This window comes from Schistocerca piceifrons, chromosome X (assembly GCF_021461385.2).
Source record: "Schistocerca piceifrons isolate TAMUIC-IGC-003096 chromosome X, iqSchPice1.1, whole genome shotgun sequence".
Classification (NCBI taxonomy): Eukaryota; Metazoa; Arthropoda; class Insecta; order Orthoptera; family Acrididae; genus Schistocerca; species Schistocerca piceifrons.
Genome location: NC_060149.1, coordinates 262967944 through 262995569, shown reverse-complemented (window position 1 = coordinate 262995569; position 27626 = coordinate 262967944). Strand labels below are relative to the sequence as shown.

Genomic DNA, 27626 nt, shown 5'->3' with positions numbered 1-27626 from the left:
CAAGGGAAAACACACTAAACAGGAAGATTACATATTGGATAACCACAGCGACTGCATAGAAGCGATGGAAAAAACAGATGCCTATAAATATCTAGGATACAGACAAAAAATAGGAATAGGTAATACAAATATTAAAGAAGAACTAAAAGAAAAATATAGACAAAGACTAACAAAAATACTGAAAACAGAATTGACAGCAAGAAACAAGACCAAAGCTATAAATACTTATGCTATACCAATATTGACCTACTCATTTGGAGTAGTGAAATGGAGTAACACAGACCTAGAAGCACTCAATACACTTACACGATCACAATGCCACAAATATAGAATACATCACATACATTCAGCAACTGAAAGATTCACATTAAGCAGAAAGGAAGGAGGAAGGGGATTTATCGACATAAAAAACCTACATTATGGACAGGTAGACAATTTAAGAAAATTCTTTCTAGAACGAGCAGAAAGTAGCAAAATACACAAAGCAATCATTCATATAAATACATCGGCTACACCACTGCAATTTCATAACCACTTCTACAACCCTTTAGATTACATAACATCAACAGATACAAAGAAAGTAAATTGGAAAAAGAAAACACTACATGGCAAGCACCCGTATCATCTAACACAGCCACACATCGATCAAGACGCATCCAACACATGGCTAACCAAAGGCAATATACACAGTGAGACGGAAGGATTCATGATTGCAATACAGGATCAAACAATAAACACCAGATATTACAGCAAGCATATTATTAAAGATCCCAATACCACAACAGATAAATGCAGACTTTGCAAACAACAAATAGAAACAGTAGATCACATCACAAGCGGGTGTACAATACTAGCAAATACAGAATACCCCAGAAGACATGACAATGTAGCAAAAATAATACATCAACAGCTTGCCTTACAACATAAAATTATAAAACAACACGTTCCCACATACAAGTATGCACCACAAAATGTACTGGAGAATGATGAATACAAATTATACTGGAACAGAACCATTATAACAGATAAAACAACACCACATAACAAACCTGACATCATACTCGCCAATAAAAAGAAGAAATTAACACAATTAATCGAAATATCCATACCCAATACAACAAATATACAGAAGAAAACAGGAGAAAAAATTGAAAAATACATCCAACTGGCTGAGGAAGTCAAGGACATGTGGCATGAGGATAAAGTTGACATTATACCAATTATACTATCAACTACAGGAGTCATACCGCACAATATCCACCAGTACATCAGTGCAATACAACTACATCCAAACTTATATATACAACTACAGAAATCCGTAATTATTGATACATGTTCAATTACCCGAAAGTTCCTAAATGCAATATAACATATACCGTACAGTTAAAAGGAAGTCACGCTTGATCAAGGTCCGCGTTACTTTCCATTTCTAACCAGACATAACGTCTGAGGAGGGAAAGAAAGAATAATAATAATAATAAAAGATATGGATGAAAAACTGGGCAAGTTATAAAACTGAGGGCCTTAGTGCAAGCATATCAAAAAGGTCAATATGGTGATGACATCACCTATTCAGTGTATGTATCATTTGTGTTCAAGTTGTTGTGTAAATTGTTTCTATGTTGGTAACTGAAAAATGGCATGGTGGGGTAAATCTGACCGCTGAATGGTGGGATAAATCCATTGGCATATTTTTTATCTTTTATCTGTATGGAATTATTTATTTATTTATTTATGTAAGCAAAGTGAATTTTTGTTTATTTTTAGGGAAATGGTACGACATTACAAACAAAAAACAACAAAGCGCAATCAAAACGATATTCACCGAGCAGTTGCTGCAGTGCTAATAGGAATGATTTTATGAGCTGTTCCTTGTGATTTTAACATTCCGAGATAGACACTGCTGTTGCACTGTTGTGCAATGAAATCATCTGTTTTCAATTGCAATTTACATTCATTTAACTTTCATATATATATCGATTGATTGATGAATTGTAGCCTTCAGTTTCTTGTCTAGAGCAGTACTTTACTTCACTGTGCACACTCTAGCAAGTGTTCATGAACTGGTGCACTGATATTCCTGTATAATTTCAGCATGAATTTTTTAGAAGAAGGTGTTGAAACTTTTTTATTTGCAAGAGATGGTATATTGTTGCCATTCTGTGAATTGTCTTTTGGATTGTAGATCATGACAATGAACACAGATGTCCTTTCCATTGTACTAGATACGGGAAATTTTCTGCCTTATGTGTCATAATGCAGTAAACTTGCTTAATACAGGACAGACTTGAAATTTGTTTCATTACGCACCTGCTTAGCATTCAGTGAAATAATGGTACATTCTGGACAATGCAAGGGGTAGGGTTAGATCTTATGTTCATTGCCTTAGCAACAGAGACCATTGAAATCATGGTTCTTTACATGATCTGTAATTTTCATGTTATGGCTACCTATGAATTAGCTGAAAGCCAATCGTAATAAGTTAATGTTTGGCTTTCTTCAAAACACTATATCCCATAGTAAATTTTCCTATCACTTAGATAGTTTCCACTATACCACCAGATTATTTTTCTGTAACTCTCCCCTTTTTTACTTTCTCAAATGACAGAAACTTTAATCAAATGCTGCTGTGCTACAATGTAAATTTGCAGTGACATATATGTTTCTTTTTGTTTCAGTTTGTTCTTTGTTAGGTGCTTGTGCATATGTTGAACAGTTTGTTTTTGGCTTATAAATGCATTTTGCAGTATAGAAGTCCAAATAAAGTATTTGAAATCCTGTTAAATATTGTAGTGTGTTGCTTTTGCTTATGGAACTATGTCTATAATCATAATATTTGTTCAATGTAGCATATTCTGTTTATTGCTACATGTTTCATGTTTATGGTGAGGATGTTGTTAAATATATATATTATAGTGGTGGGCTGTTAGTGGTGATATGGCAAAGTTAAGATTTAGGACTTGTGGCACCAGTGTGCAGTTTGATGAGTTGTTTCAATGCTGTGCCCAACAATGCTTTAGGGGTAATGTTTAGTGAATTGATAAGTGGCTAGAAATATCATCAGTGATGGTTAGCATAGCGTACATTGAGCTGGGACTGATCCACAATCTTTGTAGTTGTTATATGTGAATTTATGAACAAAAATGCAGATAAGCAGCATTATAATGATATAAAATTTTCAATGAGCTTTGATTAGTAAATAGGTGCATTGTGAAAGGGATGGTACTGGATTATCTGACCATCAGGCACAAGTCTTAGCACAGGATAGTATTAAAACACAAACAAAGAGATTACAGACATGCAAGAAATTCAGAATCCCATCCTACTTTCAGTATAATCATTCACACAACTAATAAAGTGCAGTCTTTGTGGAGAGGTGTACAGTGCACATACTGTGATTGATAAGTATAATGTGTTTCTACTCAGATTTATCATGTTTTGTGAAGGATTCTTCCTATTGATCTAAACACCTTATGATTGTGTTATTGATGGGTAGTCTGTGTAGATTACAAAAGTTTTCAGTGTGATATGCAGCACCTTATTACAGACAATACAGTCATGTTCTAAGAAAGGTTATGAAAGAAGTTAAACTGATTGGACGTAACAATCAAATTTGTATAGCATGTAGATGTCATGAGTTCAATGTCATTACAGTAGAGAAAAGGGTTAGCTATCAAATCACCGAAATGAGGACGCTAAAATGTCAATTAAGTTAAACAAAAATTGAAAATCTTCTGTTGTAATTTCTTGTTCATTGCATATAAAATGACTCAATTTCTCTCACATGATCTAGTATGTAGATATCTATGGATGAAGATGGATCTGTAGTGGACAAATAGTAAAGGAAGCAAGCAACTGTTAAATCACTAAAGTGTAAGGACTTCTATAAATTTGATGGGATATGAAATAGGATATTAAAAGTTTGAGGTACATACATCACAAGGAAAGGCGTGGTAAGGGGGAGTAGATAAAATGAACAAAGACACACAATTATCTTATTAGTTATGTGCTACAATTTATTTGAAAAGGCAATTTACAATAGAGTACATATTTATTTCGGGAAGCATAACTTTTTAACAGACCCACATTTCAGCATTGGGAATGGGTCATATGCCAAGACATGTTACTACTTTTTAGATGAAACATTTGAAGATTTTGATTAAAAAATGTGCCCATTGGGTACCCAGCTGTGATTTTACAGGGGCTTTTGTTTGACTGGGCTACAGTATATTGCTGAATGAATTACAATAATATGGAAATAAGGGAAACTAATATAATTCAGGAAGTAGAAAGCTGGTTTACATTTTTCAGAACAGAAAGTGGGTTTGTATCTGAATGAGGCACAGTAACTTCTGTTATTCACGGATTTCCACGTGTGAACCACTTACATTTCTAACACACATTAATGACTTACCACTGAATGTACCAGATAGGACCACAACTTTTCTAGTTGCAAATGATATAAACACATTGTTACACAGATGAACCAGGAACTGAATAATACCATAAAATTATCTATTGAAATTAATCAGTTCTTAATCTACAACTTGTAAAAAGTGAATGCAAACAATAAAACTTGATACACTTTTCTCACAGGCAATTTTATTAGGTGTGACATTCTACTCACTTATTGGTAACAATACTAGTGAAATGAAGACTGTTTACATTTTTTGGGTCCTCTCGTGGAAGGCACACAGTCATGAAACCCAGCAAAAAGTTAAATGATTCTATGTATACATATTATCGGAACGTTGTCGACCATCAATACGTATGATGCATGTAATATGTTAGGACAATTGTAACAGGTGTATTCTCTATTCACTGTTTGTACACCTCAATTTACGTTTTATAGAAATTGTTCTAAAGATTACTTTTTTCATTAAATGTATTGAGTCATTAGTTACTAAATGTAGTGTGTTCTGTGATCATGTGCCAATGACAGAGATTTTATGCCATAAAAAAGTACAATAACAAAAACAAATAAAAATAGATTTCAGCTTGGAGCTCCTGGAGGTTTGGTAAGCCGCCTATTTTAGTTTATGTATTTTCACGTCACTCTCCCAGTCTAAATTAATTAAATAAAAATGAATACTGTATGTGAATATTGAAGAGTGAAAAAGGAGGTATTTTGAAATGTTTTATAACAACATTGTCAAAAGATGCTTATTTGCTTCATTTTCCTCTGTCTTTTTTTTCATAGATTCCATTTCCTGAGGCCAATCATCTTGTCAAGAATGCATCGGAACGAATTGGAATGTACACAGGCTTGTCAGCAAGTGTCCTCCATGAAAACGTGTTTGAAAATTATGGTAAAGATTATACAAGAGAAGGGGAAATAGTGACCTTTGCATCATTGTTTGGTGTGCTTTTCAGTGGTGTAACTGGAATAATGGCAGGAGCAAATATGTCAGGTAAATACCTTGCATGTTAGAGAGAGAGAGAGAGAGAGAGAGAGAGAGAGAGAGAGAGTGTGTGTGTGTGTGTGTGTGTGTGTGTGTGTGTGTGTGTGTGTGTGTGTGTGTGTGTGTCTGTCTGTCTTCATTCCAGGAAGAGTTGGACAACATTTTAATCCCTCCTGCATACAAATTGTTTCTTAAATTACATTGGTGGGAACAGCACAGAAATTCAAGCTCATGTGGAAGCTTACCAACAATCACAACAATCATTCTCGCCTGTTATTTGTGAATGAATAGCAAATGGAGGGGTGGGGGTGGGGGAGTGGTAGTTATATCCAAAGTACCCTTTGCCACATGCCATAAATGGACTTGAAGAGCTTAGCTTTAGATGTAAATGTATTATGCACCTTTGAAACCAGATTTCAAAATGTTTTTCGTCTTTACTGAAACACATTTTGTATTTATTGTGTAGCTGAGCAACAGTTTTGTGCATGTATTGGTGAACAATTATTATGTTTGTATCTAAGATATTTAATATACCTTGGAATTGTCTTACAAATTGAGAAGTGTACGTAACAAATGCATTCCGGTGAGACTTAAATCACAGATTTTGATGGTCTCTCATGGCTTGTCAAAAATAGACCAAATCAGGTCCTGTTTGTTAAAGATAAATATAGAGAAAATCAAGTATGACTTGACAATGTAAATAAGCATCTCATAGAAGGCCTCAGATTCGATTGTTTCACAAATGAATCTCACATCATTAAGTGTACTGAAACAGAAGGCACATGTGTTTAAATAAAGCTGAACAATCTCAGCAGCAAGGATGCTGTGTTCAGCATGGAATAATGCAGCCCATTTATGGGCAATACCATGTCTATTCAACACTGAAAAGTAACATTTTCAACCTGACCATCTCAGATTTCTTTCAAATTTGGTGCATCCAGTGATCCAAATAAGAGATAGAAAACTACCAATGTGCAGAGGTATATGTCAATTGTGAAGAAAGTTACCGGTCTGCAAAGTTTGGAAATTGTGTGAAATTTGCATACTTCTTTTCAACATAAACGACTATAATTCTAGTTTTAATGCGGATACAAGAATGTAACATGTCTCATTGAAAAACTGATGAATAGAGATTTACATTGATATGCAACATGGTGGGTTTCTCAGAATTTTCGTATTTGAGGTCACTGACCTTAATGTTTGTCCTCGAATATCTCAAAACACCCTACCTGTTTTTCTGGAAAACAAACCCCTACTGTATTGCTCCAATATGCTACTATAAACATGGTAAATATAAAGATGGAACACCAAAGGCATTGTGCAAAAACATTTATTTTGCCAGCCTCAGTGCACTCTCAAAGATATTTTGATATATTAGACTTGGTGTATTTCATTAGTATGTGTGTCTCTGTAGTAAGCTACAAACAGGTGAACTGTAACCTGTGAATTATTCCAGTGAAATTCCTATACTTCGTCCAGTGTGATGAAGGAGCAGTTCTCTGCAGAATCACAAACAATAGTATATTCATTTACTTTGTGTTCTTCTTTAATAATTTTAAAGGTCTGTGACTTCTGTTAGATGGTACATGTGTGTGGTAAGACTGGTTGTAAACTTGATGCGAAAACCTTCATTGAAATTGTTGACTGATTTTGTTATAGTCTCTAAGTACCCTGCCTGTGGTTAACAAACACTTGTATGTAATTTCGTCTATCCAAACTTCACAGACCTATAACTTTCTTCACAGTCGTTATATACCTCTGCAAACTTGTAGTTTTCCATCTCTTATCTGGATCATTGAATGCAACAAATTTAAAAGAAATCTGAAAGGATTGGGTTGAGTGCTGTGTTGAATTGACATGCAGTTACCCTTGCACTGAATCTTACAGTATATTAACTTTACACTTTTGCATTCTATGTATTTTTTAATTTTCAACTCGGTGATTCTATTTGAATTTTAGTCAGTTTGCTAGAAAACTATGCTGAAATATTTGGACTTTAAAATCTTAGTATATGCGACAAATATATATAATTTCATTCCAAATTTGAAAAGGATTTGGTTGTAATTGTCTTATTTTGACTTGTGCAAATCGATAGTGATTTCTGCTTGATAATTTTATTATTACTTAATTTAATATTTTTGGTATGTATGGGAAGCAGGTACTAACATATGATAAAATTCAACAAAAACTGGGATATGTTTGGCAGAAAAGTGAATTAACGTCTTGTGTAACAGTTGACTGTAGTAGTAAAATCAACCCTAAATGTGAAATAACAAGAAACTGCTGAGTGGAGTGTAACAGGAAACTGATTAGTGAAGTGATGCGATAAAAGGCCTTAGTGGTAAAACCACTGCAGCTGGATGAGTTCAGTTCCCACCCTAACCGCCCTAATTTAGGTTTTCTGTAATTCCTCTAATTGATTTCAGGTGGCTTTCAATATAATGATAGTTAAAGAGTTAAAGACTATAAATTACCTGACACCATGGCCGAGGTCACTAATACATGCTTGGTCAGTGGCACTCGACTTGGAGGGTAGTTGGTTCGAATCCTGGTGGTGGAAAAATTTTCATAGCCGGTATTTAGCTGGCAATGGGAGAGGTGGTGGTTTAATGTTCCTGAACACCAGACGTTACACCAATGTCTTGGTTTAAATATCAAACCTGTCCATATTGTCTCATGAAGCAAGAACGCCTGAGACTATTGATGGTGATCTATCTGTCTGGATGGGGTGATTAAGCTTGGTGACCTCCTTGGGGCTATTCTTGAGGAGTAAGCTATGAGCTGCCACAGGGTTTTACCTTCTCCCTTCTATCATCATAATCATAATCATACAACACAAACAATACAATCCACGCATGCCCCCCCCCCCTTCCCCCCACACACACGCACACACAAATACAATGTAATATTACAAATAATGTGTAAAGCAATGTAAGGAGCTTTTTGTAAACATATAAACAAAAAACAAATAAGACTAAACTATTTTAGTGACGAAAATTCGTCAGCAACTGAAGTCTGCACTGTTGAAATGCACTTGCACAGGTGCACTTGCACAGGTGCACTTGCACAGGTGCACTTGCACAGGTGCACTTGCACAGGTGCACTTGCACAGGTGCACTTGCACAGGTGCACTTGCACAGGTGCACTTGCACAGGTGCACTTGCACAGGTGCACGTGCACAGGTGCACTTGCACAGGTGCACTTGCACAGGTGCACTTGCACAGGTGCACTTGCACAGGTGCACTTGCACAGGTGCACTTGCACAGGTGCACTTGCACAGGTGCACTTGCACAGGTGCACTTGCAGTAAACTCTGTGGTCTCCCCCACACTCCAGAAAATGTCATAGAAAAGTGTACATCACTAGCTGCATGTCCATTCCTACAGGCAGACATAGCACAGTAATAGAATATTTCACAAATTGTCAAATGCCCACAATTTTCCCAGAAGGAAGGATGCAAAGCAAAGAACAAATTTTTTTTAAAAAAAGGGAAAGGCTATCATTCTGCACTTTACTGGTCTTGAGTGATAATTCTGAGGAAAGTGCTGATTACTTCATGTTATTGGTGCTTCGCTGTATAAGTGAGTGAGCACTCTTGTGCAGTTACTCGTTCGATGAGATACCTCACCGCCATGTGCGTTGTGTGTTTTGATCGACCGACTATTTACAAGACTGTTTTAGATGCTGAGACTGACCATAATATGAATGTTGAATTTGCTAAGGTTATTGACGTTTTACACACCGAGTGGGTTCGCACAGTGGACTCGCATTCCTGAGGATGATGGTTCAAACCTGCGTCCAGCCATCCTGATTTAGGTTTCCTATGATTTTCCTAGATTGCTCAAGGCAGATGCTGTTGGTACCTTAAAAAGGGCATGGCCACTTCCCTTCTCTGTCCTTATCTAATCCAAGCTTGTGCTCTCTCTAATGACCTCATTGTCGATGGGGTGTTAAACAGAAATCTCCTCCTACTCAAGGTTGTATTTGGTCCTTCTGTGTCTCATGGTGGACGTATTGATTTTGCTTTAACTAATGTTGAGGTTATAGTTAGCCAAGCATGGCTGATTGTTGCTGTTGTTCAGATTGATTATTCATTTCATTAATTGACAATGGACCTGTAGAATTTTCCTCCACGTAACCTTATCACGTGCAGCGTTTTTATGCTAACTCACGCTTATGCTTCTGTGAGAACTGGCATGACTTAAGTGTTGATATCTACTCCTGCAAATAACTCCATTTCTGTTGTAGCATCTTCAGCTCGACAGAAAGATAAAGGGATAGGTAAAATAAAACCTCACTGGTAAGAAGGATCCCGTTTTATCACCTAATGTAAATAGAATTTGGCTACACTCCAAGAGTGTAACATTTCCAAGAAATACATTCTAGTTTATGAAATGCTTCTATGCTGTGAGGTTATGCCATCCAAGGACATGAGGGTAAGGGGAATGTAGAGGAAGAGTAAACATCTTGGTAGATTATGCCTACTCCTCCTTTCCTCACACCCTCAGCACCAATAGTTGATGTAACAGTGCAACTGCATCAGAAGATAACTGTATGTTCCCCTGTCTTCCATGTCATGAACAAAGTGACCCAGGTGTTGTCACTAATCTCATCATACTGATGTCTTCCATTAATTTTCTCATCTGTGGAGATGTTAATACACACATTGCATTTTGGGGCCATGTTACCTTCTGGTACAAGGTCACAGGTATTTGTGTATTCTGAACATGAGGCACAAAACCCACTTCATAAGTGCCACAGGCCCATTCTCTGACTTTTGTTACGTTTATTCAAAAAGATTTCGGGCTTGCAGCCGGTCGTCATTAGCGTCCATCCACGGTATTTCGACTGGACAACTGCCAGCCATCCTCAGGTGAGCCATCGAAGACTGATGAAGACGCCCTCCGTTCCATAATATATAGCGTGCAGCAAGTATTCCGCGCATGCGTCAAAATCATGTGGAGAGACAAACCACACTGCCCGTCAGCAGTGCCCTCGCTAGTGGAACTGCAGAACTAAGCTGTCTTCGGCGTTGTCAATTGCCGCGGCCATTGGAGTACTCTGACATCTTCGTCTGGAGCAGATCTTAGAGATGACGGGGTTCCACGCATTATCTAGCTGGTAGCCATTGTCATGGTTGATAAGATTGTCCGTCATGCGAATTTCCACTGATTCTTTTATAACGGAGTCCCAAAAGGATGTTGCTGTGGCCAAAATTGTTGTCTTGTCATATTCCATTGAGTGTCAAGTGGAAATGCTGTGCTCAGCAATTGCAGACTTGCTAGGTTGCAAGAGGCGAGTACAGCGCTGATGTTCAGTGCAACGTTCTTCTACTGTTAGCAATGTTTGTCCTATATGTGACATGCCACACTGACAAGGTATTTTATAAATTCCCACTTTCTGCAAAACCAGATCTTCTTTCACCGGTCCCAGCAGGTCGGAAATTTTCGATGGTGGACGGAAAATTACTTTCACTTCGAAACCGTGGAGAATTCTTGCAATTTTGAAGGAAATGTTGCCAACAAAGGGAAGAAAAGCTAAAGATATAGTAGGCATGCTCTCTTCTTTCTCCACACCCTGTTTCTTTGGCTTAATTGCAAGTGCCTTGCTAATTTGCCGGGTAGAATATCCATTCTCTTTGAAAACCCTCTTCAGATGGGCAAGCTCTTCAGGCAAACTATCTGCATCTGACACTACATGAGCCCTGTGTACAAGTGTTTTAAGTACACTCATTGTTTGCGATGGGTGATGACAGCTGGACGAAATTAAATACAAATCAGTATGTGTGGGCTTACAATAAACCGAATGCCCCAGAGAGCCATCACTCTTCCGTCTAACTAGCACATCCGAGAAAGGGAGGCAACCATTTTTCTCTAATTGCATCGTGAACCGAACGTTCTCATGAATGGAGTTGAAGTGATCTAAAAAATCTATTAATTTTTCTTCTCCATGAGGCCACACTACGAAAGTGTCATCCACGTACCTCCAAAAAACAGTTGGTTTGAGGGCTGCTGATTCAAGTGCTCTCTCCTCAAAATCCTCCATAAAAAGGTTGACCAGCAAGGGAGACAAGGGGCTACACATGGCGACGCCGTCAATCTGTTCAAAATATTCTTGGTTGAACATAAAATATGTTGAGGAGAGAGCGTGGCGAAACAAAGCAGTGATTCCCACCTTAAACTTAGTGCCAATCAGTGCCAAGGAGTCTGCAAGAGGTTCCTTTGTAAAAAGAGACACCACGTCAAAACTAACTAAAAGATCAGAAGTACTTAGAAGGAGAGCCCCCAGTCTGTTGATAAAATCGGCCGAGTTACGTATGTGATGTGGACATTTGCCCACAAATGGCCTCAGCAAGAATGCAAGATGTTTGGCTAAATCATAAGTGGGGGCCCCAATATTACTAACTATTGGACATAAGGGTAGTCCGTATTTATGTACATTCGGAAGGCCATACAGTCTTGGAGGTACACTGCCATGAGGTCTTAAGCTCTTGATTGTCTCTGGAGGCAATGAGGAAGAATTCAGGAGTGTAGATGTCTTCCGTTTGACACGTCCTGTAGGGTCGTTATCAATCTTCCTGTGGGCAGAATCATTTAGGAGACCATACATCTTATCCACATACAAACTGCGAGGTAACAGTACAGTTAAATTGCCTTTATCAGCCTTCAGTACCACAACGTCCGGATCTCCTCAGAGATTTCGCAGTGCAGCACTTTCTGCGGAGGTAATGCCATGCCATAATACAAAAATTTGCCAGAGTGACGCATTTTATTAAGACTGCCACTGCACGGAAGATAACGGAAAAGGCCAGTCACGCTATTGTTAAAGAGAGGATTTGCCACACACGACGAAGATTGGATGCCATTTCAGAAGAATTGTTCCATCTGCATCTGAAGATTGCAACACATCTGTCTACTGTATCATGGGACTGGATTGATGGAGTAACCTCTGACAAATCTGAGTGGGTACACAAGGATGCAAGTTCTTGGCAAATGTCGAAATTTGATCGTCTGGTGCCACAACAGTTGCCGCCACAGGGGATTACTGCACGACGTTCCGTTGTTAACCTCATGGACAAGAATTAGGATGACGCAACGCTGTGGGTATTAAGTAAGGGTTTGAATTTTGCACTTACACCTAGAGCACCACCTTTGATAAGTTTTGTGAGTGGTGTTGAAGAAGTCGTACGACTCCTTCCTATGGAAACTGCAGAGGAAGTAAGGAGGGAAACTTGCCGTGCTCTTCTGAAGGCTCCTCCTCAACACAGTAACATTACCTCCGCAGAAAGGACTGCACTGTGAAATCTCCGAAAAGATCCGGACATTGTGCTACTGGAGGCTGATAAAGGCAATTTAACTGTACTGTTACCTCGCAATTTGTATGTGGATAAGATGTATGGTCTCCTAAATGATTCTGCCTACAGGAAGATTGATAACGATCCTACAGGACGTGTGCAACGGAAGAAATCTACACTCCTGAATTCTTCCTCATTGCCTCCAGAGATGATCAAGCGCTTAAGACCTCATGGCAGCGTATCTCCAAGACTGTATGGCCTTCTGAATGTACATAAATACGGACTACCCTTATGTCCAATAGTTAGTAATATTGGGGCCCCCACTTACGATTTAGCCAAACATCTTCCATCCTAGCTGAGGCCATTTGTGGGCAAATGTCCACATCACATACGTAACTCGGCCAATTTTATCAACAGACTGGGGGCTCTCCACCTAAGTACTTCTGATCTTTTAGTTAGTTTTGACGTGGTGTCTCTTTTTACAAAGATACCTCTTGCAGACTCCTTGGCACTGATTGGCACTAAGTTTCAGGTGGGAATCACTGCTTTGTTTCGCCACGCTCTCTCCTCAACATGTTTTATGTTCAACCAAGGATATTTTGAACAGATTGATGGTGTCACCATGTGTAGCCCCTTGTCTCTCTTGGTGGCCAACCTTCTTATGGAGGATTTTGAGGAGAGAGCACTTGAATCAGCAGCCCTCAAACCAACTGTTTTTTGGAGGTACGTGGATGACACTTTCGTAGTGTGGCCTCATGGAGAAGAAAAATTAATAGATTTTTTAGATCACCTCAACTCCATTCATGAGAACGTTCGGTTCACCATGCAATTAGAGAAAAATGGTTGCCTCCCTTTCTCAGATGTGCTAGTTAGACGGAAGAGTGATGGCTCTCTGGGGCATTCGGTTTATTGTAAGCCCACACATACTGATTTGTATTTAAATTCGCCCAGCTGTCATCACCCATCGCAAACAATGAGTGTACTTAAAACACTTGTACACAGAGCTCATGTAGTGTCAGATGCAGATAGTTTGCCTGAAGAGCTTGCCCATCTGAAGAGGGTTTTCAAAGAGAATGGATATTCTACCCGGCAAATTAGCAAGGCACTTGCAATTAAGCCAAAGAAACAGGGAGTGGAGAAAGAAGAGAGCATGCCTACTAAATCTTTAGCTTTTCTTCCCTTTGTTGGCAACATTTCCTTCAAAATTGCAAGAATTCTCCACGGTTTCGAAGTGAAAGTAATTTTCCGTCCACCATCGAAGATTTCCGACCTGCTGGGACCGGTGAAAGAAGATCTGGTTTTGCAGAAAGTGGGAATTTATAAAATACCTTGTCAGTGTGGCATGTCACATATAGGACAAACATTGCTAACAGTAGAAGAACGTTGCACTGAACATCAGCGCTGTACTCGCCTTTTGCAACCTAGCAAGTCTGCAATTGCTGAGCACAGCATTTCCACTTGACACTCAATGGAATATGACAAGACAACAATTTTGGCCACAGCAACATCCTTTTGGGACTCCGTTATAAAAGAATCAGTGGAAATTCGCATGACGGACAATCTTATCAACCATGACAATGGCTACCAGCTAGATAATGCGTGGAACCCCGTCATCTCTAAGATCTGCTCCAGACGAAGATGTCAGAGTACTCCAATGGCCGCGGCAATTGACAACGCCGAAGGCAGCTTAGTTCTGCAGTTCCACTAGCGAGGGCACTGCTGACAGGTGGTGTGGTTCGTCTCTCCATATGATTTTGACGCATGCGCGGAATACTCGCTGCACGCTATATATTACGGAATGGAGGGAGTCTTCATCAGTCTTAGATGGCTCACCTGAGGATGGCTGGCAGTTGTCCAGTCGAAATATCGTGGACTGAAGCTAACGATGACCGGCTGCAAGACCGAAATCTTTTTGAGTATTCAGTTCGGCGGGAAAATTTTATATTTTGTTACGTTGTTATTGCACACATTTCTCAGTGGGAAACTTCAACAATTTCCAATCCAATGAGGAATTCTCAGTTGGGATATGCACAGCAGAATGAGCAGTATGTAAATGTAAACTTTTTTTATGTATACTCCTGATGAAATCTTCACAGGCTTCCATCCAGGTGGTTGCACTGAAATTCTGCAGTGTTCTGATGAGTGTCACTCTCATCATCTTCTTGCAAAGTTTCATCATTGCACGGGCATCCCATACATACACCTGAGTGGTGGCCGTCCCTTCTGTTCCAAACATGATACCGAAACAGGACATTAATAGCAGTGTGACGAAGCAATATGTGGCCTGCCAGTGGAAAAGGTGGTGGAAATTAGGTGGGAAATGTGCAGTATCATTGACAAATCCTGACTACCAAAACCAAATAAGATAACAGCAGAACAAAGAGCACCAAGAGTGCTCAGATGAAAACACAATAGTCCTGGCTGCTGACTTAGGAAATGGGACAATTCTATTGTTTCCTAATGACTACCACCAGAAAATAAGCACTCTGATACAGGATTCATTCTACAAGTAGCTGAAGAAGCACCCAACACCAAAGATGACTAGAAAAACAATAACTTTGCTTCATGAGGCAACGCTGATGAAAGAATAAGTGGACCAACTGTATCCAAAGGCTCCAACATCTCCACACTTGTATAGGCTGCCTAACATTCATAAAAAAGGTGTACCATTAATTCCTTTAGTGAACACTATTAATGCTGACATGTGGAGTGGTCAGGTATCTAGCCTCACTTCTGAAACCCATAGTGGGACACAGCAGTCAACATGTGAAGAACTTGGACGATTTTGTGGCCTTACTGAAAGAGGTATGGGTACTGAAAGAGGTATGGGTGCAAGACAATGATCTGCTGGTGAAATTTGACGTAATGTCTCTTTTTCAGGTGAGTAACACTTCAAGATGACTTGGTACTCTTAGATCATTTTGAGCTCCGAACAGAGAAGCTGTCTGAACTTGTACTCACCACAGCCTACTTCAAATGTGGTGGGGAATTCTATGAACAAGTTAATGAAGTACCCATAGTCTCACCACTTGCCCAGGTATTGCCAGTCTTTCTGTGGAGTATTTTGAGGAGATGACACTAAAAACTGCACAGCTCAAACCTGAACACATCTTCCACTAAGTAAATGACATCTTCGTTGTGTGGGAACATGGCAGAGAGGCCCTGAATGTGTTTCTTATCACATGAACAGCATCCGTCAGAAAATTCATTTCATGGTGGAGCTGGAACAGAAAGGATGGCTTCCATTTTTGGGCAATCCAATAATAAGAAAAGCAGATGGTACCTAGGACAGTCTACAGAAAGAAGACCCACACAGATGTGTATGCTCATACAATGAAGTGTCATTGTCATCCAACACAACAGTGCACTGTTTTAATGACTCTAGTACATAGGGCTTGTGCCATTTGTGACAAAGAAAGCCTACCAGATGAATTGCTACACCTTGGAGATGCATCAGATTTTATTCCATTGGGAAGCAGTTGTGCCCAGTATTTACATCAAGTAGTAAAGGGCATGCATGTTACTTTATTGTAACTGATTCTATATGTCTTTTAACATTGAAGATGGGCGCACAGTGGCCAAAATCTTTATATGCCATAAAAATTGTTTGGGACTGACTGCTGTACCCTTACCTTGTGACCTTAGAGATGTGTTTCACCAAAATGGGTACATCAATGCACAGATTAGTCAGTCACTGAAGAAAATGACTGATCCAGACATCTGCAAAGAAGAGGTATAGGAAGAGAAAGAGAAACTCACCTTTATCCCTTACATTGGGAATTGCGAGATTCCTTGGAAAGCACATCAAGGCTTTCTTTTGACCACCATGAGAAACAAAAGATATGTTTGTCTCAGTAAAGGACAAAATATAACTGCAAATGTGTTGCATATACAGTATTCGTTGCGAGTGTGGCCACCAGTATATTGAGCAAAGACAGCACTGCATCTCTCAAAACTGCACTGAATGCATTAGATGCATGTATGTCTAGGGCATAAAAAAAAAATAAATCAACAGTGGCAGAACACAGACTCAATGAGGCACATATATTAAAATTTGAGAAAACAAATGTGTTGTGCTAAGCTAGTGGCTTTTGTAACAGTATCATCAAAGAATCTCTTGAAATAAGTCTCCATGACAATCTCGTCAACACAAAGAAGGATTATCAGCGAAGCTTGGCCTAGAACCCTGCAGTGGCAGCTACATGCCAAGAATGCACCCAGCAGTTGATGCTTTGGTACTCTGGGCAAGACTGAATGCACCCAGAATTGAAAATTGAACGGTGGTCCACACTCCCCACTACAGGTAGTCAGACCCAACACCTTGGGCTGGTGTGTGTGTGTGTGTGTGTGTGTGTGTGTGTGTGTGTGTGTGAGGGAGAGAGAGAGAGGCAGAGAGAGAGAGAGAGAGAGAGAGAGAGAGAGAGAGAGAGAGAGAGAGGCCTATAGAAGATGAGAGTATTTCGATGCAGCTGCCCGGCTGAAAGCCCAAGAAGATTTTATCAGAATGAGAAGTGCCAAAAAGTAAGGTGCTCAGATGGCTGCTCATTGAAGCTGACAGGACACAACTTCTATGTTTTGAACCCAGATGCAGTTGTCAATATTGGATGCATGACACAGCCAGTGCAATCCACCATGCCTCTATAGCGTCCATGATAAAACTCTTCAGGAGAGATTAGAAGGCAGCGTGTTCTTGCTGCAATGGTGTTGCTCAGCAATTAGGGGCATGAGGGTGACTGTGGAAATTAAAATATCGACAAATGATTGCAAAACTTAATGCCATGAGGGATAAAAGCTTTGTACTGTAAAAGATCAAGACAAATTGTGGCAGGAATATTTGAATGCACTGAAATATTTTGCATAATGTAGATTGTTTTGCAGAGAAACAGGAGGATTTATGGGAGAGATCATAGGCTTGCTGATAGTAATCTTGACCTTGTTGAGTACCACAGGTGAATTCACACTGATTTTAATGATTAATGAAAATCACCTCATCTATATTATTATACATTTACAGTGTTGCAGTAAATGTGGAATAATACAGCTAAGGTGATGTCATTAATCATCAAAATCTTGCCATTAGTGCTATGGTGAGGAATGGAAGGGATTCTCCATACCAGCAAGAGAGACTTTACACAGACTGTATTAGAACACTTTGTCAGAATCACTGTTACCAATACTCAGGATTTAACCTTCTGCCACTGCGAAATGAACACCAAAAGGAGCAGCTGGAAATTCAGTTCTACAAATGAAAAACTCGTTAAAACTAGATTTTTCGTAGGGTGGAAGCTGGATTTGGCCTTGTTTTCAGAACAAGGAATGCACCAGGTCATGAAAACATCCTGTACATAATGTTGGAACACCTCACAAAATACTAAAATCTCCTGTAATCTATTTAAATTCTTGTATGAAGGCAGGACAATTCCTCGACTTGTGGAAAGAAGTTCCTTCAGTTCTCCTTTTTAGGAGCAGGAGGTACTGCACCTGCTCAAGTAGCTATCATAAGGCTGTCCTCACCAGCTGTGTGGAGAAAAAACATTGGCGTGAGTGGTAAACTTCTCATTTGTGTGAATTTTACAATGCAGGCAGCTTCATAGTCTTTTTTAGTGTGCGTTCAGGAGATATCATTCCACCACTGATAAACTGACACAGTTGGAGATGATTTACAACGAGTTTTCCTGTTCAGCCTTGAGCTAATTTTAGAGTAAGGGGCACAATTTTACATTTTAGGAAGTAATGTTCTCCGTATTTGACAAGCCACGTACATGCCTCCTGATGAGTTGTGGAAAATAATGAGCACCTCAGGGAGCTCAGCATTGGTTGGGTTTGGATTTGACACCCAGATTTTTTGAGCAGGGGATTAGTGAGCACTACCAATCCTTTGTAACAGTACACTCTGGACATGTTTAAGCAACAACCATGTGGCATGACAGTGACATATTGTGTGTCACAAGGAATGGGGATCTTGGCTTAACCACTCAGATTGCAAGGATCATACAAACCTCAATAAAAATGACTCATTATCAAGGTATGCTGCGTACTGATGTGATGAACGGCTGTTGAGGTGAAACTGTCATTAATGGGCAACCTTTGTGGAACTTGACACATCTCAGTTGTACAAGGCTTAACAGGCAATCAAGGCCCTGTTCGGGTGGACACCTGTGTCCCTAGTTGCTTGTGGAAAGTCAATGGAGTGTATGAAATTAATTTTCTTTAGAAAACTCTCTCAGTAGATCAGGTGGGCCTGTGGTGATAAGTTATGAGGATAGTTCTCCTGAACGTACTTCTACAAATATAAGGAACAGTTTCACTAACAGGACACAGTTATGTCAAAATAATTTAGTGGTTATTAAAAGGGAAGAGGGCACATTTTGTAAGGTATCTCCAGCTTCAGTTAAAGAAAAGGTCTAGATGGTATTACAAGCAACCCAAAATCAATCAAGGGACTCCAACATAGTACATTATTGATCAAAGCTGCTTAAATCTAAGAAAGCTGATAAATACCCCATTGTAGGTGGAATGCGTGGGGTGAAGTTGTGAAGTATTAATAAACAAAGATATACTACAAAAATAATGGACAGACAAAGGTGTTACGGATGTGCAGAGCAAGATTAAAAGAGTGAATGGAGACTTTGAAGGAACTCCTACATTAATTTTAACTTTCAATTTGTCAGTATTACTCATTCAGATTAAGTTGGTTTCTTATGCTTACATGTTTATCCAAGTATGCCAAAACCGTGTTGATGCTTAAAATACCTCACCACAGTCACATATCATGGTCATGTTACATGAGGGAACTGTGGCCAAGCATACCAGAGCCAGGTGTAGGATGCACATTTCCACCAATGTGTGTTAACTGCTCCAACAAACATTGAGCTTGGATCAGTGTGTGACCAGTCTACAGGGAAGAAAAAAGATAACAAATCAAAGTTACAAAATGTATTACATATGCTGAAATAAAGAAATTATTTAAAGTCATGCAGCCTCCATAATTCATTACCTCATTTGTGTCAGTCATGAAACAGCCCACAGTAAAAGTTAATGAGTCAATACAAACACGAGCAATAAATGCCATTTGTAACACCTGCTTACATTACTGCACATGCCATATTACAGGCTCCAGTAAACATATATCTTCCAGACAGTCAATTCCAAAGACTTTTGGCATTGTGCTGCCAACACCCCCAAAAGAAAAGATCTCACAATCAACAGTTAATCCACTTAATCAATCTTCCTGTATTTCTACCAAAAAAGGAAAAGTTAACACAAAGAATAAGTAAACATGCAGTAGAATAGAGACTGAAACAACACAGGTAAAATCAACAGCCACACATGACAACTGGAGGTTTGGAAATGGAAGTGGTCACTTTAAAGTGAAAAATCATTTGGAGTAACTGGAGCTCCTAGCAGAGGAGAGTTCTGTGTGTATATACCTACAAGAAACACATGAAAAGGCTTCTGATATCCCTTTGTCATGGGGCATCACCTGCATAGAAAGGGTGACCTAAGTGGTGAAAGGACTAAGGGATAACAGTGCATGTTCATCACTGACAGACTTTACTGCTCACCTGTCTCCCTCATTACCAAACTACAGCCAGCTGCCATCACTGCAAATGTTTATCATTTTAGGTAACAAAATGTTCTATTTGTCTCCTGCCACAGAAATCTCTAGATACTAAGGCATTTATTAAACTCACCAACCAATTCCCCACCATTCCTCCTGTTACAAGATTTTAATGCACTTTGATCCATCTCCCTGAGGCACTGAGTGGGTGAAAATAAATTAAGATCAGAAAACGTGCCTCCTGAACATGTGAAAAAATGACACACATTTGCACAGCAATAGATTGTTCTCCCCCATTGATCTCATAAGTTTGTTATCCCACTGTTCCAGATTCTGCACAGTGAGTAGTAGATGACCTCCACTCCGGGGACCACTTCTCAGTTTCTGTCCACCTTGTATAGATAACAGAGCCAGAAAGAAAACCACCGAAGTGAATGTTCGGCAAGGCAAACTGTAGACTGATCGGCCAGTTAACTATTATTGAGCACTGACACAGTGTCCTCATTATAAATGTGATCCACTGTCTTACTGATGTGTGTATATCAAAATCTTCAGGCCGTTGTAGAAAGGACTCAGTAAGGGAGAATTCTGGGAAAAGAATTTCATTTTCATTACCTGCCATTTAGAGCAATGGATTCCTTGAAAGTCACACAAGTGGTTACAGCCCAGACCATAGACGACAAATATAATGCTTTCCTTAACACATCTCTCATGCTCTTTGAGAGTTGTTTTGGGTTGGAACATTCTAAATAGGGTATTAGCAGTAAAAGGCAGCCTGGCTGGCTGACTAGTGGGATAAGGATATCATACAGAACAAAATGGTAATTATATCAAAATGTTAGAAGTAGTCACAATCAAGCTACAGTAGCCCATTACAAACGGTATTGTAAGGTGCTTGAAAATTTTATTAGGAAGGTGAGAGCATGCGGTACACAAATAGAATAGCTAATTCACAGGATAAAATTAAAACCATATGGTCAGTTGTGAAGGAAGAGTGTGGTCTGCAGCACAAGGTCGATGACATAAAGTCAGTTCATAGTAAAAATATTTCTGTTCCTGATAAATCAAATATATGTACAGTATTTAACAATTATTTTCTGAGCATTGCTGGTGAATTAAATAAAAATTAAATTTCTACGGGGAATCATATAACGCGTTTGCCAAATGCCTTTCCGAGATTGATGTCTGAAATACTTCTCCGTGATACAGACAAGGGAGAGATTGAGTCAATAATTAAATCACTGAAGACTAAGGACTCTCATGTATATGATGGGTAGTGCCTAGCAGAATATTAAAGTACTGTGCTGCACATGTTAGTCCTGTATTTAGCCGTATTTGTAATTTTTCCTTTAGGAATGGTCAGTTTCCTTAGTGATTAAAGTACTCAGTAGTAAAGCTGCTTTATAAAAAGGGATAATGTAGACAATTTTAGACCTATTTCTATGCCATCAGTGTTTGCTAAAGTTATCGAAAAGGCTGTGTACGTAAGGATAATTGATCATTTTATATCACATAATTAGCTATCAAATGTACAGTTCAGCTTTATAAACCGTTTAACCACTGGAAGTGTTATATTCTCTTTTCTCTGTGAGGTACTGGAAATGTAAATGTAAATGAAGTCCCATGCTTCTTGACAGAGCATAGGGGAATGATGTGGGAGACCCGAACTACTGTACTAGGAAAGGTCCTTATGGAAGTGGTTTGCTGTTACCTTCCTCTGACCGTAATATTTCTGTTCGCTCATGACACTAGCTTGGCAATAAAGGATGTTGTGTGCAACATTGGCTCTTTCAAATAGTTGGCTTGTAAAAAATAAACTAATGCTAAATCACAGTAAGACTCAGTTTTTACGGTTTCTAACACAGCAGTCAACAAAATCCGATGTTTTAATTTCACAGAATGGGCATATTGTTAGTGAAACTTAACAGTTAAAATTTCTGTGTGTTCAGATAGATATTAAGCTGTCGTGGAAAGCTCACATTCAGGATCTTGTTCAAAGACTTAATACTGCCATTTTTACTATTCAAACAGTATCTCAAGTAAGTGATTGTTCAACAATTAAATTAGTCTACTTTGTTTATTTTCATTCTATTATGTCACATGGTATTATATTTTGGAGTAACTCTTCCCATTCTAAAACAGTATTTTTGCCTCAGAAATGGGCGGTTTGGATAGTAAGTGATTTAAGTTCGTGAACCTCTTGTTGCCCTCCATTCACTAATCTGGGTATTTTGACATTGGCCTCTCAGTATATATATTCTTTACTGTCATTTCTTGTTAACAATATCAGCTTATTCTCAAGAATGAACAGCTTTCACTCAGTTAATACCTAGCAGAAATCCAGCCTGCTTTTTGGATCGGACTTCCTTAACTCTTGTTCAGGAAGGTGTGCAGTGTACTGCTGCATCCATTTTCAATAACCTACCACAAGAATTCAAAAATATTAGCAGGAATCCATACACTTTCAAATTGAAACTGAAGATTTTCCTCATTGGTCACTCCTTCTATTCTGTCTTGGAGTTACTTGAAAAATTATGCCGATTCTTATGTTATATTGTTGACTGCATTTACTTAAACTTATGAATTGACTTTTTTTGGGTTCATAAACCTTTAAGCTTTACCTGCTAGTATTTTTATGTTGTAATTTCATGTACTGACACATTCCATTCCTCCTCAATTTGGTCCTGTGGAACTTGATGTGTAAGTAAGTAAATAAATAAATAAATAAATAAATAACCATATCACAGCACTTTTACAACATGACTTCATCCATGGGTCCAGTTCCAAATTTCCAGATGTTTCAAGAAGCCAGAGGGAGAGGATGTTTTGAACATAGCTATGTTAATAAATTGTGTTGAATATCTTAATGCTTTCAATTCTTTTCAGTTTTTTAATTTTATCAATTCCTTAAATCATAAATTACATAACAAAATTGTATATAGTTAAATAATAAATGATGCATTATATGCCTTTAATTCAAAAATTCCTTTAAAATGTTATTTTTATTGTTAGTTATCACAAAATTTCACCTGCTATAGCCTGCACCACAGTTTCAGCCCAGGGGTATGTATATCTTAAATATGGTCCTGCTTAGAACGGCTTCACAGAAATCACCCTTGAGGGACAAAACCATTGAGTATATGAGCAAAATAGCTCTTAATTGCTCTAGATGTGACTTGGATAAACACACTGATGTAAGGTTGGATCAATGCACTACAGTGGTTGTTAATGAAGCCCAGGATTATTTTAAACTTGACAGAGCATAACAAACAGTTCATTCAAGTCTATGTTTTTAAGAACAAATTATTCACCTTGTAAATGAGCACCATAGTTCTCACGTAGTATAGTGATGGCTCCAAACAGAGGACACTACTGGTTGTTCTATCCTACTGTCATCAGGATTTGTCTTCTCAGTGAGTGTAATGTATTTCATGCAGTATTCTATGCCATTTGGAAAGTTGTGTGTCTTATGAGAGGTGATTGAAATCCATAATCTGCTTCAGTTAGTGTTCTGCAGACCATCTTACATGTGTGTCCAGCAGCTGAAACTGTCCAGATTATTCAGGATGCCCTTCTCCACCTTCAAAGACAGGATAAGGGGGTATTAATCCGCTGGGTACTAGGATATGTGGGAATTCATGGGGATGAGTTAGCTCATAGTGCAGTCAAGGAAGCATGTATTGTAACAAATGTAATCCTATGTCATAACCCTTTGCATATTGTAACGTCATGGCAGAGGTATGTAATGGGTTTTTGGGAAGAAGAGTGGCTGGTCATGATGGATAAGAAGCTGAGATCAATACAAGGGATTGTAAGGCTGTGGTACATCTCCTTCTGGCTACTTGGAAGTGGTGAAGTCTACTTAAGTTTTTGAATAGTGCACAGCACCCTAACACATGGCTTCTTTTCTCAGAAGTGAAGACCTGTTGGTTCGTGATGTTTGTGGTATACTTACCACTTATATGGGTGTAGTTTATATCATGACAAGAGGACAGAATGTGATTTATTAGCCAGCCTCTTCTCAATTTTAAGTGACAGTGGAATGAATGTGGCATGTGTTTTAAGATTTTTGTGTTTTGTTTGGCATACCTAAGTTGTTGGTTAGAAGTTTTCATTGTGTGCAGATGATACTTGACTCATCTAATTATCATGTAAGAGATAGCTGTGTGTGTGTGTGTGTGTGTGTGTGTGTGTGTGTGTGTGTGTGTGTGTGTGAGAGAGAGAGAGAGAGAGAGAGAGAGAGAGAGAGAGAGAGAGAGAGAGCGCAAATGTGGTGTTAGGTGGCTTTTTGCATATTTACATTTTATATATTTTAACCACATGTATCTCATGTAGGACTTGTAAGGGCACTGATACCATGTGTTGAATGCCTCACACAAACAATGACAACAACAACAACAACAACAACATTTTAAATATAAGACTTAATTTCTGGTCATAATTTTTGGTGATATGGTGAAACAGTTGTCATACAAGGGCCTGTGAAAGCAAAATCTCCTAGAGTTCCTAGTATTTGTATGTGGCACTAAACAGGGAACAGTCAGAACTTGGTTGCTGCAGTTTTATGGTTTCTTTGTACTATCCTGATTCAATTACAGTTGCATGGTTTATTAACACACATTACCATAAAACACTTTGTGCTGTCTGCTACAATCAGATTAAGATAGTCACAGATATTTTGTTAAGACCTGCTCCATTCCCAGTCTCAGCTCAGGGGCTAGTAAGCCAGTATGGCCCATCAGATATCAGACTCCCTGTAAAGGGGCAGATCTATAAAATCTACAGGATCTGTGTCACTGCAACACCTTACTGTTGCTTGCTCCCTTCCCTTCCCTTACCCCCATCATTGCCGCACCATTGCTCTGGGTAGAGATCTGTGATGTGAATGTCTGTCTGTGTTGTTTCCATGTAGTGATTTGTGAAGATGGAAAACATTAATATTTGAGCAGTGATCAAGTACTTCATAAAGAAAGGTATGCACTATGAAGCCTATCTGAAGTAACCACTGAGTTGCTCATCCATTACACAACTTGACAGAAGAATAAGAGGAAAGACTAGAAGTATGCTGACTATTGTAATGGCCCACTTACTGTAGAGGAACACTAATGAGTTTAGGGTAAACTCTTGGCATAGGGAAAATCACCATGTTTGTGTTTTAAAGAAATGCTTCAAGTCACTGACACTCATGTGCTAAGATCATAAGGGCGATCTTAATGGGGAAAGTGCCAAGGAGGGATAGCTGTACGACATCTCCCATCTCCGCTGTCCATCTGATTACAGGCTTTTAAGCAGTCACTGCTACAGTTTATGTCCCATACATGATTATATTATGCACAAGAGGTTTGAGGCTAAAATTCTGTCAGTGACCTTCTAATAGAACTCTACCACCTATTCCTCCTGCAGGGGACTTAAATTCAGCAAAATGATATGGGACACAATATTGGTTGCTTTAGGGACTGAGTTGAGACACTCACAGTAGATAGAGAGCTTCAACACTAGCAACAACACCCACTTCATCACTGCTAGTGTGAGAGTTCCCCAGTGACCTTACATTCTAAGGTCCTCTAGTCTCATTAAGAGGAAGGCCATCACTAGGTACAGCAGTGTGTGTCACTTGACAACTTGGGCAGGCATGTGACATGGTTCAAAGTCTTATAAACAGTTCAAGTTAGGTTGATGCACATGTCCAAGTTAGTCTGTCTTGTGTAAGTTGCACCCTACACCCATTTGAGTTGTCTTATACAGGGTGTTACAAAAAGGTAAGGCCAAACTTTCAGAAAACATTCCTCACACACAAATAAAGAAAAGATGTTATGTGGACATGTGTCCGGAAACGCTTAATTTCCATGTTAGAGCTCATTTTAGTTTGTTCTTCCACCTACGCTCATTGTAGCACATTATCATGATTTCATATGGGATACTCTACTTGTGCTGCTAGAACATGTGCCTTTACAAGTACGCCACAACATGTGGTTCACACACGATGGAACTCCTGCACATTTCAGTCGAAGTGTTCGTACGCTTCTCAACAACAGATTCGGTGACCGACGGATTGGTAGAGGCAGACCAATTCCAAGGCCTCCACGCTCTCCTGACCTCAACCGTCTTGACTTTCATTTATGGGGGCATTTGAAAGCTCTTGTCTACGCAACCCCGGTACCAAATGTAGAGACTCTTTGTGCTCGTATTGTGGATGGCTGTGATACAATACGCCATTCTCCAGGGCTGCATCAGCGCATCAGGGATTCCATGCGACATAGGGTGGATGCATGTATCCTCGCTAACGGAGGACATTTTGAACATTTCCTGTAACAAAGTGTTTGAAGTCACACTGGTATATTCTATTGCTGTGTGTTTCCTTTCCATGATTAATGTGATTTGAAGAGAAGTAATAAAATGAGCTCTAACATGGAAATTAAGCATTTCCGGACACATGTCCACATAACATATTTTCTTTCTTTGTGTGTGAGGAATGTTTCCTGAAAGTTTGGCCGTACCTTTTTGTAACACCCTGTATATTGACTTCATGCTCTTCCTTCACAATTTTTCGTATCCTACACTTCTTTGATGTGTCAGGATGTGTCCACCAATGTCTCCATACGTCCTGTCAAGTTGTGGCATTTTGCCTTACCATACTGTTGATTTTCACATTGAGACCATTTAAATTCCATGCATAACACAACTTAGTGGCATTTGGTGTGTGATCAATCTCAACTGTAGAAACTTGATGCTGACTACTACTCTTGTCAGTGAGATAATCCAGAATTGTTTTAGACATATGAAAATTCAAATGATACTGTACTCAGTGAAATGTATTTAAATCATTATTTTGTGAACTGTGGCTGCAATCACATACAGATTTGAGCAGAGAATTGTCTTGGTTTTTATAAGTGATCTGTTGTGTTTAATGTGTAAGTACGTGGGACTAGAAAGACACTGGAGTAGATGAGATATATATTTGCTTTGAAATTTCTCATCTAATTGGACTCCCTGAGTGCTTTTTAAGCTTTCAGAAGAGGTGTACATGTCACATAAACAAGTTTGCACAATGCATGGCACCCTTACCTGCCTACAAGTGGGAGAGAATGAGTGAGATTTTAACTGAGTTTGTATGGTGTTGTTCAAGTTTTACTTATTTGAACAGTGTTCATATCAAAGTACTTATTAAAGGGTGCTAATAAGCTTAACATTGATATGACTGATCTGTATGAGTGAGAGTTTTACTTGATTTTCATTTTCAGTTTTTGTATGGCAAATAGTGTTATGCGGAACAAAATCAATACAATAATCTGATGAATAATGGCAGTTTCATTATTTCATCAAAGAAAATACTTTCTTCTCTTTCGTGAAAATCATTTCATTTGATAAAA

At 38.9% G+C, this 27626-nt stretch overlaps 1 protein-coding gene across 1 annotated transcript in view; it reads left to right on the top strand.

The window, feature by feature from the left end:
• LOC124721629 (solute carrier family 12 member 9) overlaps positions 1 to 27626 on the top strand; it is a 132557-nt gene that overhangs the window by 31743 nt on the left and 73188 nt on the right. Inside the window, exon 5 of the mRNA XM_047246690.1 lies at positions 5201 to 5411. Coding sequence (XP_047102646.1) covers positions 5201 to 5411 — 211 coding nt within the window. The remainder of the gene's footprint in view (positions 1 to 5200; positions 5412 to 27626) is intronic.